The sequence below is a fragment of the Meles meles genome, chromosome 1, assembly GCF_922984935.1.
Source record: "Meles meles chromosome 1, mMelMel3.1 paternal haplotype, whole genome shotgun sequence".
NCBI lineage: Eukaryota > Metazoa > Chordata > Mammalia > Carnivora > Mustelidae > Meles > Meles meles.
In genome coordinates, this window is record NC_060066.1 from 134,143,947 (window position 1) to 134,162,361 (window position 18,415).

General features: G+C 37.2%; 1 protein-coding gene across 4 annotated transcripts in view; it reads right to left on the reverse strand.

The window, feature by feature from the left end:
• PTBP2 (polypyrimidine tract binding protein 2) overlaps positions 1–7,546 on the reverse strand; it is an 87,388-nt gene extending 79,842 nt beyond the window's left edge. For 2 of the 4 annotated variants that reach the window (XM_046005628.1, XM_046005619.1), the window contains exons 1-2: positions 7,377–7,545; positions 5,650–5,680 (exon numbers count right to left, since the gene is read on the reverse strand). In XM_046005628.1, the coding sequence (XP_045861584.1) occupies positions 5,650–5,680; positions 7,377–7,384 (39 nt within the window). In that variant the 5' untranslated portion in view covers positions 7,385–7,545. Of the gene's footprint in view, positions 1–5,649; positions 5,681–7,376 lie in introns of all 4 variants that reach the window. The other 2 variants (XM_046005612.1, XM_046005636.1) reach the window with 2 other exon arrangements.
• Positions 7,547–18,415: the final 10,869 nt, after the last annotated feature.

Consider the following 18,415-nt stretch of genomic DNA (forward strand, 5'->3'; position numbering starts at 1 on the left):
TTGAATATTCTATATGTAGTGTAAATCAGTTAACATTAAGTGAAGACCTAGTTGTGAAAAATACTTTTTCTACATAATCTAATTTTCAAAGCTATTATAATCCTATTTAAAAGACGGAAGAAAAGAAGCTAAAAACGTTTAAGATTAAATAAACTAAAAAAAGAAGAAATTATACTACTTAATAATACAAATAAATCTAGGAAACTCTTAGGAAACTCAAAGGAAAAAAAAATCCAATTAGCAATAATAGCGCCTCAGATAAACCTCATTGGACACAATACCGTCACCGCACAAAGCTAGGAAAAAAAATTCAAATAAACCAGAAGAAAATGTACCTACGATGAATATGGTATCAATTTTTACACAGAAATCTAACAAAGATGAACATTAAAACAGGTCAGGTATACAGAGGCAGTTCACAGGACAAGAATATTTGACAAGGTCAAATTCTTAAAATCTCATCCATTTCAAAAATGCAAATTATAAAAAGCACTCTTTTAGCCTAAAATTAGCTAACATTCTAAATTTTTCTAAAACCCAGAATTGCATAAGGGTGTAGAGAAACAGATACTCCCATACAGAAATCACCTCAATGTTATCAATAAACATAATCTAATTGATATTTATAGAACTACCCAACAGCAGAATACACATCCCTATTAAGTACATGTAAAACTTAAGATACATATTTGATAATAAAACAAGTCTCAACAAACTTACAAACGATTCAAGTCTTACAGTATGTTCTCTAGCTACAATGAAATTAGAGTAACAGGAACATCTATGGAAAACTCCAAATATTTGGCAATTAAATAAATAACATACTTCTGAATAATACATGGGTCAAAAGTATATTAGAATGTATTTGAGCTAAATAAAAAGAATTATGCATGTCAAAATTTGAGAGATGCCATGAAAGCTGTACTTAAAAAGGAAATACAAAGCAGTAAGCCTCTGTATTAGAAAAGGTATCATATTAATGATACCAGCATCAACATAACTAGGTTGAAAAAGAAGAACTAAATGGCAAGCAGAAGAAAACTAAAACAGCAGATCAATAAAAAATAGGAAACAGAAAACTCAGTGAAACCAAAAGATAAGTTTTGGAGAATATTAGTAAATTAATCTCTAGCTAAAGTGACAAGGAAAAAAAAGACAAATTATCAGTATAAGGAATGAGAGAAGTGACATCACTACAGATTCTACAGACATCAAGAGTATAAAAAGGTAATATCATAAATGACTCTATGCAAATAAATTCAGTAACTTGGATGAAATGGACTAATTCTATGGAAGGTACAAATTATCAAAGCTCACTTAAGAAGAAATAGATAACCCAAATAGTCCTATATCTAATTAAATAAATGTATCATTTAAAACTTCCACAAAGAAAACAAACATCAGGCCCACACAATTTCACTGGTGAATTGCCCGCAAACATTTAAGAAATAATATCATATAGGGGTTCACCCTGACATAAGGAACTACTCGGCACTGTATAGGATGCCACAGTCAGGAAAAAAAGGCATTCAGACAGGAAATGAATAAGGTAAGTGTGTGTAGAAAATCTGATATCTACAAAAAATGATGGTATCTACAAGTGAGTTTAGCAACAGTAAAGAATACAAGAACAACATGCAAAAATATTTGTATTTCTTTACACTCGTAACAACTGGAAACTGAGAATTTTAAATCATCCCCATTCACAACAGCACCAAAAAACATGAAACAGGGATAAATCTGACAAAAATGTACAGAAACTATACACTGAAAACACTTCTGGAGGAAATTAAAAGAAGATCTAGGTAAACGAAAGAGGAGTTGTGTTCATGAGTGAGAAAACTCAAGACTGTTAGGATGTCAGTTGACCTCAAACTGCTTTACACATTCAAGTTAACGCCAATAAAATCCCAGCAAGCTTTTTTGTAGAAATTGATTCATATAAAAAAGGACATGGGAAGAGCCAAAACAACTTTAAGAACAAAGAGGACCACGACTGCTAGATTTCAAGACTATTTAATATAAAATCATAGTAATTAAGACATCAGGTTTTAGGCATCTGGAAGGACAAAAATGGGTCATAAAAAGGATACAGTACAGAAAGAGAATCATACATACAAACATAGTTGATTTTTGACAAAGATGCAAAGCCAATTTAATGAACAAAGGACAGCCTTTTCAACAAATGGTGCTGGAAAAAGTTTAAGTCCATACCCCAAAACAAAAAATGCTGACTTATTTTTGCACATATTAAAAAAAAAATTAATTGGGGCGTGTGGGTGGCTTAGTGGGTTAAGCCTCTGCCTTACACTCAGGTCATGATCTCAGGGTCCTGGGATCAAGCCCACATGGGGCTCTCTGCTCAGCAGGGAGCCTGCTCTCCCCCCCACCCCCGCCGCTGCCTATCACTTTGTCTGTTTGTGATCTCTGTCAAATAAAGATATAAAATCTTCAAAAAAAAAAAATTACCTCAAAGAAACTTAAATGCAAAACCAAAAACTGTAGAACTTCAATCACAAATCCAAGGAGAACATCTGACCTTGGGTTAGGCAAAGGTGGCTTAGATATGACAACAAAAGCAGGAGACATACAAGATAAAATTGGCAAACTTCAGTTAATTAGAATTGAAAACTGCTGTTCTTCAAAAGGCACTACTGAGAAAGTGAACACAAATAGTAGGAAATATTAACCATGTATCTGATTAAGGACTTATAACCAGAATGAAGACCTCTTAAAACTCAACAGTAACCCAATTCAAAAAGTGGGCAAGTGATACAGAGACCCATCATCCAAGATAATATACAGCTGGCAAAAAGTACATGAAAAGATAATCAACATCACAGATATCACAGAAATGCAAATTAAAACCACAAGGAGATTCCCACTTCACACCTACCAGAATGTCTATAATCAAAAACAATCACAGGTATTGAGAGAATATGGAAGGACTGGATATTTCATACCCTACTGGTGGCAATGGAAAATAATACAACTGCTTTAGAAAATGGTCTGCTGTTTCTTAAAACTTAAAAAAGTTAAAAAAGCATATGCCTACCATTCCAATCAAAGGTATTTCCCCAAGAGATATGAAAGTTCCTACAAAGACTTTTATAAGTATATCCACGCCAGCATTATTTACAATAGTCAAAAACTGGAAACAACTCAAATGTTCAAGAGCTGAATGGATAAACAAACTGCTGTATATCCATAAAATGTAATATTATTAAGCAAGAAAAAGTAATGGACTATTGATGACAACATAAGTAAATCTCAAAATAGTTACACTGAGGGAAATAAGACCAAAAAAAGGGGGGGTATATTTTGATTCATTTAAAATTCTAAAAAAATGTAAACTAACCTGTAGTGACAGAAAGCAGATCAATGGTTGCTTGAGGAAAGGCAGGGCAAACAATACCAACAGGGGTGATGAATGCTCATTATCTTTGTTGCGGTAATGGTCTCCTAAGTGTATTCATATGTCAAAAAATTGTATACTTTAGATATGTGCAGTTTATTTTATATCAAATTTTATCTCAATAAAGCTATTTTTTTTAAAAGTTCCATTTTTTGTTGTTGTTTTTAAATATTTTTTTTTCTTAGGGGATTTTATTTATTTGACCGAGAGAGAGATCACATGTAGGCAGAGAGGCAGACAGAGAGAGAGGAGGCAGCAGGCTCCCCACCATGACCCGAGCTGAAGGCAGAGACTTAACCCACTGAGCCACCCAGGCTCTCCAATAAAGCTATTTTTTTAAAAAGGGAAGATGTGAGCCAGTACACATGGTATGAACTCATCTGTATAAACAAGCAAGGATGCCACTGTTTGATAATATACAAACTAATAACACTTCAGGAAAAAAATGCACCAGAAAAAATTTAACATAATTAACTACACCTGAGAAACAGGTGTAGGACTCAGGGAGAAATATTTACCACTATGAATTTTAACCATGCACATTAAAAAAAAAATACATATGAAAACTTAATTACTAATACACAGGCATGACTCCCAAGCAAAAATTCTTTAATTAGAAGATTTTATTTATTTATTTGACAGACAGAGATCACAAGTAGGCAGAGCGGTAGGTAGAGAGAGAGGAGGAAGCAGACTCCCTGCTGAGCAGAGAGCCTGATGTGGGGCTCAATCCCAGGACCCTGGGATCTTGACCTGAGCAGAGGGCAGAGGCTTTGACCCACTGAGCCACCCAGGCGCCCCCCAAGCAAAAATTCTTAACCACTACCTCAGAAAAGTTCATAAAACAAAACTTGAGTTATTCAAAGTTTTATGTTAAACAATGGATTAAAAAAAAAGGTTGGCAATTATTTTTACATCACTTTCCAATTTTCTCTCCTCGAACTACTAACAAAACTGGTAAAACCAATAAACCATACCTGGACATCCAATTCTTTTTCTCATTTCTCTTGCCTCTTGTCTGAGTTCCTTCTCTCCTCATCCACACTAATAGTGGGCAACTCAGACTTGTATCATTCATTCTTTTACAGAATTCCAGAGGATATCAATTTGGATGGTAAGTATACATTATGTATCTTGCACTTTTGGCCTATTCCAGATTTCAAATCCTTCAACTACCTCAATTTAGAAAGTATCATTGCCAAATAAGAATACCTTCCCCAGAAAAAGCTATTTCTCCCCCAATCTACGTAATATGAACTCGATAAGCCTAAATACTAAAGTATAGACAAATATCTAGTGCATTATAGGGTAGAGAACAGAAAATAAGAAAAAAAAAATATCTCTTAAAGTAATCTAAAGAATACCACATTGTTGTGGGTGAAATTTTAAGAATTCCAAAAAATATTATAAATAGTCACCATCCTCTCAAGACTACTCACACTTGAAAGGGGGAAATGTCATTCATCAACAAGTATTTGTGTATGAGGCCTGTAAGAATGTGCCAGGTTTGAAAAAATTTTAAAAAAAGAGAAGACAAGGACCATGCCCCAACAAGGTAGACAGGTTTGCAAACAAAAATTGTAACATATTAATCTGTTAAAATATGCAAGGATTCAAGGAAATAAAAGGCCTAAGCATTAGAACTAAGGTCTAAAGGAGTAGTTTTCCTGGCCAGCAAGTGAGAAAAGATTCCAAATTATCTGCATCATAAGGCCTATTTTCCTTTAATGGAAAGCCAAACCAGCTTTTAACTTCTGACTCTAATTTGAAGCTAACTGCCTAAACAAGTTTAAGTATCAAGATAACTGATTTCTAATGTAGCTCACTGTTGACATACATATTTTAGTATTCATAATCAAAAGTTAAAAAAAATCTTAGATTAACAAAATTACATGATTTAGGTCAAATCATATATCTGTCCATTTAAAACCATAATTTTCCCTCAGAAAATTGGGGTATCATTTATATATTCATAAAAAGCCATGTCTGATAGCGTTTTCAACCCTAAACAGCATTCATAACTACTTTTTAAAATGTACTCACGGACTGTTTTTCTAGAAAAACTTAGTTTCTATCTATTTAGATTATAAACTATATAACCCAACTTTTTAAAAATTCAACGAAGCACTTTACACTTTCATTAACTGTAACTTCAAAAGCTAACTGAAAATGTCCATCAATGGTAACAACAGATTCAGCAATTCAGTTTTCATTAGTTTCAATTTTTTTCCTACCTTCACGCCAACTGCAACCTCAGTGACAATTCTGTGAAGAAAAAAAAAATAGTTTCAACCTCATTATTTTTCTAATGATCACTGTTGGGACTCTAAAACTTTTTAGAGTGGTTCATCATTCATAAATCATCCACTCACCATGTAAATGGAAAACAAGTCGGTGACACTTCCTTGTACTATTTTCAACTGTTTTCTAGAAATTACTTTCAAACTTGAGATGAAATTCACTAAACTTCCTGTATTTTTTAAACAACCCTTTAAATATCAAAAAGAAAAAAACCCCAAACACTATAATGCCATTTACTCAAAGCTTGTACACTTAAATTAATAATTTAAAACTTAAACCAACTCTTTTTCTTGACAGAATCAGAGAACATTAATTCCACTGCCAAGTTCTGTCATCAATTTCCATGTTTATCTGGTGAAATAGTGAACTTCTCTAGATTTACGTTTCATGTGGAAAACAATCTCTAGATAACCTCTAGGATAATGTAAGTTGTGTTACTCCGTTAACTTTGATATGGTCTATCCTTAACACCTTTTAAAAACACTAAACTCCAAACACTTAATCAAAATAAATTTATATTTTATTTGGCTCTTCGCATGTTGTCACTGGATTCTAATAAATGTGCTCTTTAAATGATACGGTTTTTACAACCCCCAGAAGGGCTGAATACAGCTATATTTTCGCCCTCAAGGGTGCCTCTTTTCTAACAATTAGCTAAATCACTATGAGTCTTTTCAGATGTAGAGCATTAAGTACCAGGGAGACCCGGGTCAGTATCATTTCCCAAAGCCCTTGCCTCACGTCCCTCAGCATTCTATCTCCACTCGGGCTCTCAAAGATGCAGCACGGGTCTTGCATTTTGTAGTTGTTTGTTTTTCCAGAAACTGGACAAAGTGACAAAAAAAAAAATGGCCCTGTGTTGACTTATCTGCTCTTGTTTCTGCCATGGCTGTTGGCCTTTGCCCATGTGACTGATGTCGACCACAAACACTTGGTTTTTTAAGATGATTTAATTTCTGGGCCCTTTTGCCAAGCCTTGAATGTTCTTAGGCCCCCACAAAAAGGCATTTTTCCTGTCTCCCGCCCCCACTACCAGACGCAAGTGAAAACAAAGGAGTATGACATCTGCCTTCCCCCTTCCTCGCGCCGCCGCACGCCCTCCCCCCCCCTTCTCCAGCGGCTCCCACTTAGCTTTCACCCGAGCTCCCGCCACCGGCATCTCCCCCTGCCAAGGCGGGCCGGGCGAGGCCGGGGAGGCTGGGGACGGCTGGGGTGCCTACAGATGCCTCTCATCTCCCCTAGCAATCCCCACACAGGCCTCTGTGGCACTACACTCGCTTCCACTGGCGCGGCTACCCAGGGTTCGGATCCCAGGTTACGGATCGAAATGGCTCCTAAGAGGGGGCAGGGACGGGCCAGGCGTTCTGGGGTTCCCGCCCCATCCCCCGCCGTCAAGCCGGTGCCTGCTCCCCCTCCGAGGTCGTCGCCCCCGCCATCGTCCCAATGCCTCCCCGGTCTACAAGCCCGCTTTCTTCTCATTTTCTCGGCCGGAGCCCGCCGGGGGAAACGAAGGGAGGGGTGTGTGCGATGGGGCGGGGGTTGGGTAACGGCAGCCCAGCCCAGGGAGGGGCCGCTGGAGGGTTTCTGGACGACCCCGGACCCCGCCGAAGAACCGTACCACTCCCCTCGTACACACCCCCTCGCTGGCCCCATTACATACCCGTCCATTGCCGAACCGGACAAAGCTTCGCTCACAAGAACCGAGCCACGCAGCCAGCGAGACACACAAGCGGCGAGAAAATGGCGGCCAGGGCCTGACGGAAATTGCCGAAGGTGCCGGAGCGCACGGGGCAGCGCGCGGCAGCGGCGGCGGCGGAAAAACCCGAGCGCGCCGGCGCCCGGCTGCTGGAGGAGAGCGGCGGGGCGCGGGGACAAGGGGGAGTGGGCGCCGCCGCCGTCGCTTCCTCCGCGCCGCCGCGCGCTGGGGGCCCTCCGCCCTCTGGGACCCGGCCTACTGCTGTAGAGTGCGGCGGCTTGCCTGCCCTTTGCACGCTCCTCTGAGAAGTCCCTGATGTCTTTCCTGAGAGGCGTGGGTGGTGCACCTCTCAACCCTCCACACCCGCTGCCCTGCACCTTAGGAGGGTGGTCCTTGAACCGTAGGACTACCCCAGGCAGCCTCCACTTTTCACTCCAAACCAGGTCCCAACTTGGCTACCCCCGACCTACCCGAGCGGAGGAAAAACTATTTGATAGTTTTCCTTTTACGCCATCTTTTATTTGCAGACCCTCTCCACCCTCTAAAACAAAAACAGAAAAAACAGAACACCTTTACCCCATTAAATGAGACCACTGTTTATTAGGTATCAGACCGAAACCTAGGCTTTTGCTTCCAGACCCTTTCCACGCCAGCTGGAGAAAAATGTGATTCTCACCTCAGCTGATGATTAGTGGGCACCTGTAGGAAATAGTCACAATGCCCTAGATGGAAAAGAAGACCGGTTGAGCCGTGTGATAAAGAGTAGGTACGAAAAATGCTATGATAAGTTAGGATCTATCATCTGGGGGCTTCAAAGGGAAAGTAAGGATGAGAGTGGTACCTCAGTCTTTACCATTGGTTAGAGATGAAGGGAACGTTAAAATGCGCTACACAAATTAACTCCCTTTTCCATGTATTTCAGTCTCCATTTTAGTTCTAATATCATATTGGACCTTTTCTTTAACGTGTTTTTCAGAGGTTCAACAAAGTTTGAACAAGCATCCATTTGGGGGAAATTTGCTCAGTGGGTGACTACTTTGCCAGCAATTTGCCCTCTTCTTCACCCATCACCCCCAACCACAACACAAACAGAAATGTACTTAGAATCCTTTTTTTTTTTAAAGATTTTATTTATTTATTTGACAGAGAGAGAGATCACAAGTAGGCAGAGAGGCAGGCAGAGAGAGAGGAGGAAGCAGGCTCCCTGTGGAGCAGAGAGCCGGATGCGGGGCTCGATCCCACGACCCTGAGATCATGACCTGAGCCAAAGGCAGCGGTTAATCCACCGAGCTACCCAGGCGCCCCAGAAATGTACTTAGAATACTGAGAAAAGAAAAATATTCCCTATATTCCTCCAGTTACTCTCGGTTTCCAGTCTGGTTTTCCTGTACATCCTTCATGCAACCCTCTTACCCCTTTATTAATTGGAATTTCACTGTACTAAATGCTACTTTCTATATAATTCATAAAATTATATTATTTTTAAGGTGGACAAACCTTAAAGAGCATCTTGTCCAAATATTTTGCTATGGAACTATTCAAAGCACACAAATGTTAAAAATTCTTGACTTACCTCAGGGATTGGCCATCCTTAAAAATATATATTCCCACAATACCTTCCCTTTGCCTTCACCATTGACTTAACAATACACAAGGGGCCCTTTATATGCCATTAATAATCACTTTTCACCTATTTGTGGTTTTGTACATGTATTTTCCTTCAACAATATGTAAGCTCCCAAAGGGCAAGAACTCTAGCATAATTTTCTGTATTCTCCGCATTGACTCAATCAATATTGATCTATTGGCATAGACAAACTATCTTATGAGGGGAGGCCTGTCCATAGGTGCCAAAAGAAGTTACAGTATTCACAAAAACATGTTTTCCTTTGCTTTTTCTCCTAATAAAGTGTAAGACTATGAACAAACAATAGTCATATGCTTGCTTATTTAAACCCATCACCAAGTAGAAGAGATTTAGGATTCTTTACAAGTCAAGTCATATAAAATACAAGATGAAATAAAGTCAAATAAGAAGGAATAAGATAAAAGGACAAAAGTATAGTATGAAGTCAGGAATAAGGCTAATGCAACAATGTATATCACAAAAGCATGTTGATTAAAAACTGGGTTCAAATTTGAGCTCTTTTATTTAGCAGCTGTGTGACATTAGGCATGTTCATTAACCTCTCCAGGAAAAAGTTTCCATTACTAAAAATGAAAATAGGATTAAATATAGGGCCTTTATTCTAGATGGTGGTGATATGAAATGCCTTAATGTATGTAAAGCACCTCTCTAGTTCAGTGATGGGTTACAGTAAATAGTCAATAAAGAGTGCTATAATCATATTTATTATTTTTGTTATTAACTATTATTATTCACTTGACAAGAAACGGGTAACAAATTTAGCTCTTGGATTGTTAACAGCCAACAATATTGGTATAAATAAATCTATATAGAGATTTTTACAAAGGTTAAATATGTCACTGAAGTAATTAGATTGGCTGGTATCTGGTGAAATAAATCTGGGAAAATGTCATAGATAAATTTCAGAAGCCTCATCCAAATCTAAATTTGGATGATTTTATGAGTTAACTATGGGGCAGATTATTAATCTCAACATTAGCAGATGGCCAACCTTTGTAATATATGACAGGATTATATTAGTGTTTATGGATTTCTAACAAAATAAGGCAATAAAAAGTGAAGTGCCTGTACAGTATTATTTTCATACCCATATCTTTTTTCAGTGTAATGATTTGTTCTTTCCCTTCTGAGTGGTAAATGTTTTGACCTTTTACAGAGATTTACACTTATGTGAACAATGATTAAATCTAAATTTCAGTGTATGCTAAGCCAGAATGAGATCTAATAGGGATGCAATAAAAGTAGGAAATAGGATCTTGTTCATAATGTTCTGATTTATTCCTATCTCCGCCTCTCATCTGCTTATAGTACCAAAGACTTCCTTTAACTTTTTCATAAAGCAGTTTCTTCTTATGAGAAGGAGTAATAATATGATCAATTAGATCAGGGTTTTGGTATGTATTTTTGAATAGGCGATATAAATTCAAAATAGGGAAAGTTAATTCAAAAGATATAAAAGCATATATAAAATGCCCAGAGAGGGCAAATATAGAGAGGCGGAATTAGATTAGTGATGGCCTAGGACTGGGAGTGAAAATGGGGACTAACTATAAATGAACATAGGTTTATTTTTAGGCTGATGGAAATTTTCCAGAACTAGATTGTAGTGGTAGTTGTACAATATACTAAGTATACTAAAATTCATTGGCTTATACAGTTAATATTGGTGAATTTCATCATATATGAATTATATATCAATAAAGCAGTTACAAAAAGAAAAAACATATACCTTCTACTCCTGCTCCTCAGCCACTGTATTCCAGAAGCAACCCATGTTACCAGTTTATTGCATAATGTTCTAATGCATAAGTTGATTACATATATCGTTTTAGTTTTTATTTTCAAGTAATAATTACAGTACACACTTTTCTGCAACTTATGTTTTAACTTGAAAAATATGTCATAGAGATCTTCTTTCCTTATCAGTATATTTAGAACTGTTTCATTCTTTATGTATGGCTACATAATATTCTACCAAATGAGTAAATCATGATTTATTTCACTGGATCTCATTGATGAACATTTAGGTTGCCTCCAGTCTTATTTTTTACAAGCAATTCTGCAATCAATATTCTTGTTGCTAAGTCATTTTCCATATGTGTGAATATATCTGCTGGAAAAATACCACATACTAAATTCCTGGGTAGAATGCATTTTAATTTTTTTTTAAGATTTTATTTATTTATTTGACAGAGAGAGACACAGCGAGAGAGAAATGCAAGCAAGGGGAGAGAGAGAGGGAGAAGCAGGCTTCTTGCTGAGCAAGGAGCCCAATGCAGGATTCGATCCCAGGAACCTGGGATCATGACCTGAGCTGAAGGCAGACACTTAAATGGCTGAGCCACCCAGGCGCCCTAGAATGCATTTTTAATTTTTAAAAATGCTACCAAATGGTCTTCCAGATCCTTGAGCCCTTGTGAGAAAATACTAGTAATTCCTATTATAAAAATGAGGACTGATTTCTTTAATATATAAGGAGTTCCTACAAATAAAAAAGTCAACAACCAAATAGAAAAATAAGTAAGCATACAACTAGAACATGAATAAATACTACAGAAAAGTAAAAACAAAAATGCTCAACCTCACTTATAATAAGAGAAATTCAAGATAAAACTGTACTAAGATATCCTTTTTCACCTGTCTCCCTCCCAGCAGACATAGCACAAAGCTTCCTAAGTACTGAGAACAAGGATTCCTTTCCACACTATCAATCTGTATAAAATAGAATAAACGTACTTCTAAATATACTATATTTGTATGTCAAAAAGTTTGTTCCCTATGCATTCTTCTTGGAAATCTTCTGGAAGATGTATTTCCCAATGAGGGAATACATCAATAAAGAACGTATGGTGTCCGTGAAGCCAGAGGTCCAACATATAGAGAGGAAAAATAAATCAGATCCTGATCAAAGAAGACCTAGGCCAAGAGCTATACTGTGGTACAGCAGTCCTTGGGTTCCAATACAATGTGAGACCAGAATGCCGCAGGAAAGATCCCTCCAAGGAAAAGTATGGAACTTATATAGACCAAAAATATCTGACTATATTGAGCAGAGTTTTGTAGTGCTGTTGGCAAGCTTAGGGGGAAAAAAAAATTAACTCTGAGATAAATAAAAAGTTGTAAATGAACAAATCACAATACACTCTATGGATCAATAGTAAAAATAGTTATATCTTCATAATAATGTAAGCACTGACTATTAATAAAATTAAGATTTTAAAACAATTTCATGGGAGGATAGAAGAGAAGTATGGATGTGTGCATGTGTGTGTGGTGGAAATATAAATTCTCACATTCCAAAATAGGAAGTCAGCAGAATATGTCTAGAATTGATAGGTGAGAAAATAGCAAATGATCATATCATTCAGACACATAGAGGTAAATACCAGGAGAATCAGGGGAAAGAGTTCAAAGTGGTTGTTTCTGGGGCATGGTACTTGGGGATAAGAAAAGGGTTAGACAGAAGAGTATAGTTTGGGTTTTGTTTATTTCATGATAAATCTTCCAGAACTATTTACTTGTTAAGCTTTGTGCATGTGTTACTTTGATAAAAATATATTTTACAATAAAAAAACGAAAGGATTAGATGGCAGCGAGCAAAGGACTGTCTTAGCACAAACATTGCCTCTTTTGTATTCAGCAAAAGTGACTGCTTATCTACATGCTCACTGAAAAAAGCTCAGCATAACTGGCTGTCCTTCCTATACTGTGCATATAATAGAGATTATTCTTGGAAGAGAACACAATAGTTTGAGTGGATCAGCAGTTTTTAGAATGATCATACATAAAGGACTAAACTAGGAGAGAGAATGAGGAAAGTAAAGAAAAATACACAGAAAAATAAAAGATGAAAAAATCCTACATACAAAGGAAACAACATCATTTTGCTTTAAAATATTATAAATTATGAAATGTTATAAATATATTATAAAATCCATGTCATAAGTTATATGGCTCTATGATATAAATGACAACTGACAAGCAATTTGCAAATAAAAATACAGGTTATACACTCATTCCTGGAATGAGTAACTCTTCTCAGATGAGTTCTTCTTTGATAACTTCACAAAGAAAGGAACAAAATAGCAAATGGAAACCATCAGCCTTTTCAAAATCTTTCAATATTTCGGAAGTTTTAAAAGTAGTTTGGATACATTTGCTCCTTAACACTGGCAATGAAAAACAGAACTGAGAGCTGAAAAAAGTTCAGATTTGGTTAAGTCTCTTAATTATTTTTGCAATAGATGTCTCTCTTGGAGCGTTGTCATCTCTGTCTATGATTCCCTGACCCCCTATACCCATATTCTATTAGGGAAAGAAAGTGTCTTCTTAATAAAAGAAGAATATGATTTTGTCACTTAATATTTACAGCGAAGTATGTTTACCAAATTTGCAAATCACAGATAACCTATATTAGGAAGATAGAATCAGCATTCCAGATGATACTGAAAGGAATCCAACAGGAATATAGATGTGAGGTTTCCTATTTAGAAATAGCTGCAAAATACTCTACACATTAGGGGATACATGGTTTGATGACAGATCCTATAAAGAAATCATAAAGGGGCGCCTGGGTGGCTCATTGAGCTTAAGCCTCTGCCTTTGGCTCAGGTCATGATCCCAGGGTACTGGGATCAAGCCCAGCATCAGGGGCGGGCTCTCTGCTCAGCGGCGAGCCTGCTTTCCCCTCTCTCTGTCTCTGCCTGCCTCTCTGCCTACTTGTAATGTCCGTCTGTCAAATAAATAAATAAAATCTTTAAAAAAAAAGAAATCATAAAGTATTGAACCAAAATAATCTTAGGATTTGTTAATGAAATGAAAGTATTGTACTCAAATTTTGCCAGCAGATTATGTTTAGTTAGAATAAATGTTAAGAAACTGTTAGACCGGAATAATTTTAGAGGGCGTTATTGTTGGCAGCTCAACGTTCATTCAGTTTTCCACTGTGGAGTAGCTGAACCATCATTCCTAGCTTCATGGATAAGCCAACAAAGTAATCATTCCCCTTCCATAGTGATAGTTTCAGGTAATTCAGAGGTAAGGCCAATTAGAATATGACGTTCCTTTTAGCCCAGGGATTGGTTCAGGGGTGTCAGTCAACATGAAATTTGCCATCATTTGATGGTGGTAATAATCATCATCTCCGGCTTGATGGACACAACTGTGGGAGCGTATAGCTCTGATCATTGCAAGCAACCACACTATAATCACAAAAGAAGCTAGTTACCGAAATATAAAGACTACAGAAAAACAGAAAGAAACTTTTAACTCCCAAGAATCTATTTTGAATAGGAGCCAGGGAGGGTCTTTTAAAGTGCAACTAAGATCATGTCATTCCTGGGCTCAGAACCGTGAAATGGAAACTGATTTCAATCTGAGTAAAAGGTAGAGCCCTTACAAAAGTTTATAATCCTATGTGATCTGGTCACCTGTCCTCGGTCCTCAATCCTGATGACTCCCCTTCACTGATTCTTTGCCATGTACTGGATTTTTTTGCTGGTCCTAGAACATGCCAGGCCTTGTCTCATTTAGGGCCGACACTTAAGCTGTTTCTTCACTCTCCTCTTCTTGCAAATACGTTTGCCTACTTCACATGCACACACCCCACCCCCCACTCTCTCCTCTTTAAGTCTTTATTCTAATCTCAATGAGATCACACTACTAAATATGGCCACCTGCCACCCTTCTCCAATCATCTCAGTCCCCCTTTCCTTGCTCTATCTACTTTTTTAATTAAAGGCACTCACCACATTCTAATGTACTATATAATTAATTTTTATTATATTTATTGCTTACTATATATCTCCCTCTGTTGGAGTATAAGCTCTAGAACCAACAGCTTGTTTTGGACTTGATGTATCTTAAGTGCCTAGTACAAATGCCTACCACAAAGTAGATGCTCTCCAAGCATTTGCTGAAGGAGCAAATTTTTTTTTTTTTTTTTGACTGGAACTGACATTATTTTCATACAATGATTGTTTACACAGAAAACCCCAATCAACAAATTATTAGAAAGAACAGACAAATTACTGAAACCAATGACAAACTTTCTATCCAGCCACAATTTACAAAACTCCTACTTATTTCTACTTTAGCTATAAATTATTACAAAGTGTCAATTTAAAGGATATCACTTACAATAGCAAAAAAACTACAAAGTATCTAGGAATTAACCCAACACAAAATGTGTAAGATCTGGAAACAGAAAACAATAAACCTTTACTTGGAAGACATAAATGAAGACCCAATAAAGAGATAGCTATCCCTTGTTTATGAATTTGAAGACTCGGAATCATAAAGATGTGAATTCTACGCAAACTGATCTTTATATTCAATGCAACGCCAATTAAAATCCCAACAGGCCCAGTGCATATGTCTGTGTGACTTGACAAGCTTGCTCTAAAATACGTATGGAAAAACACAGAACCAAGGATAGCCCAAACTGAGCTGCTGGATCACCTACATTCTGAAGACTGATTCTGCAGAAGCCAGTGATATGAGCCAGGGAGATTCCTTTACTGCTTTATACATTTGGAGTAGGAATATCTTTTCTAGACAATGAAAAGCAAACTAGGCACGAAAATAGGGAGGGATGAGGGATTCATATCAGAGAATGTTTGAAGGAGCTGGAGATGTTTACCCTGGGGAAAACCAGTGAAGAGCATGTTAGTCATCCTTAAATAGGTAAAGGGCTGTCATGTAAAAAGAGAAATTTAGTGTATTATTTATTGTTCCACAAAGTATAGATTAAGAATAGATTAAAGTTATAGAGAGGCAAATTTCAGCTCAGTGCAAGAACGAACCTTCTAACAATAAAAGTGTTTCACATTGGAATGAGTGGTCTCATGCTTTAGTCAGCTCTCTGTTATTATATGTTCAAGCAGAGGCTGAATGCATCCATCAGAGACAGGATGGAAGAGATCACTGCACAGGGCAGTGGATTGAACTAGGTGATTTCTTTGAGTCCCTTTCTACTCTTGAATTTTCTATGAAGTATTTTGATGTGAGCACTTATATTATGTTTGCTTAGCCTATGAATACATGTTCTTTCTCTGTGAAATATCTCTTTCTCAATTCCTTGACTCTCTTCACATGATGGGCTTTTGGCAGCCATATTTATAATGTGAGAACCCAGTTCCTTGGGACATAGCTGGTTAGACCGAGCATGGGCAGCTTAGCAAAGTGTGTCAATCGGATTCTTTAACCTAGAAACTTAAATATAGGAGGAAAAACTCTTACCTGGTATTCTTAAGTGATTAGAAAGATAACATCTTAACTCAGAAGTAATGGGCAATTATATTCTACCATGTGAGCTAAGAAGTGGAGACAACTGGCCTGCAGAAGGAATAAAGGATTGAAGCTGAAACAAAAAGAGAGCAACACTAAGTAACAGAGACTATACTTGTACAGCCTGGCTATCAGGCTTTCTAGTTCCTAGTTCCAGTACTTCCTAAGGTCCATTGGTATTCTAACTCTTTCCGTTTCTCTCTTTTCTGTAAGTGGGTCAAGTTGTTTCTATTACTGGCAACCAAAGAGTTACAATCAAGAACACTTTATTTTGTTTTTAACTATTGTTTATGTGTATAGGATCTGGGTTAACTAAATCCTCTATCATTCATATAAAATGGGTAAAATAAGATTCTTTCTACACATTAACTAGAACTGCATACATTGTCAATTAATTGGGAAAAAATACACTGTATGACTGTTGTTGCAATGTACTAGTTGCCTTACCTTCATGTCCATCATATTAATACTTGAAATAAAGTCTTAAAAAATTGTGATAACAGTTCTAAAATGTTGAGCATTTGGGGGCTTCACAAATGTATTGTATATTTTAATTTAGGTAACTTAATGCTGTTATGTCCTGTTTGCTTTTGGCGGGAGCAGGAGTTGGTAGTATTTTCCGTTCGGTCTTCCACTTAGCTTTTTGATTCTTTCAGGTTTAGTTGGTGGTGGTTCTGTGAACATGATAAAACAGGTGTTATGGACTAAACATTTAAAAAAATTGAAAGTGGCACAGAAGTGCCATGGTAGGAAGGAAGGGCTTTTTCATTGATATTGTTTACCAATTACTCAGAACAGCTACTACTAAGTTTACTCCCTGACCTCAAACATTGGGGGCCAGGAAAGGAAAAATAAAGAAACAACCGGAACCTTTTGGCTAGGTCTCCACCAAGAGAACTGGTCTCACAGAAGTTGGATCTGGCCCCTAAGGAAGCTGTTTCACCTCTACCACTCTCCCCTCTCTCAGTACTTGGCAACAGAGTCTATGATATGCTAATAAAAGTTTAACAACTGGCTCTCTGGGAGAAAAACTCTGATTTATTGTGTTTGTTGATTTGCATGACATAAATACTTCCACCATGGTTACTTCAAGCTACAAACATGACTAAACACGGATTAGCATAATCTATCCAAGCACAGTTGGCTCTTAAGGGCATACCCACTGATAGAGGCTACCTTGTGTCTGGAACCCACAGCCAAAGAAAGTCTGTCTCAGGCTGTGCTTACTGTCATGAATGCTCTTCTCCACATCTGTACAGGGTTTTCTCCTTTACTTCATTCAAGTCTTGCTCAGAAGAGACCCTCTCAGATGGACCTCCTTGGAGAGTTTTATTTAAAATAGCAACTCTATCCCATCACTATATTTCCTTCTGTATTTTATTTCTCTTCTTAGGAATTAACAGCCTAACATTATGTCTTGTATCTACATGTTTTGTTGATTATTATTTGTCTCTCCTCCCAAAATGCAACCTACATGAGAACAGTGAATTTGCATTTTTTTGTTCTTTACTGCCCTCCCAACACCTAGAACAATGCCTGACACAAAGAACATAGTCAATAAATAATTATGGAATGAATAAATGAATAGACTTTGTTAAGTAAAGTGGTAATCATCTCTATATCCTAAGTGCTTCGCACAGTCCCTGGACCAGAATTGGCACTCAATAAAAATGTTTGAATATATGAATAAGTAATTACATAGATATATAAGACAAATGAGCTAGAGTGGGAAGTTAGCAGAAAGTTCATTTAGGAACATTATATTTCTAGTGATATGCCTGCATACCAGATGGCAAATCTTTTCTCCCTTATCCTATTTCATAGCTTGAAAGACTGAAATACAGAAAAACAAGTTGACTTTACCTATATACATAAAATGTGCTGTCTTTCTATAAGGCTAGTAGGTCAACTCAGAAATGAAAGTTTGGACTTGAACCAGTTCGATATAATGGAAAAAACAAGGGACTGGCAATTCATGAGCATTTGGTCTTTCTCTAGCTGCCTAAACCAAATAGGATGAAGCATTAAGGATTTTTTTTTTATATTAGGTGAAATATCCCATTCAAAC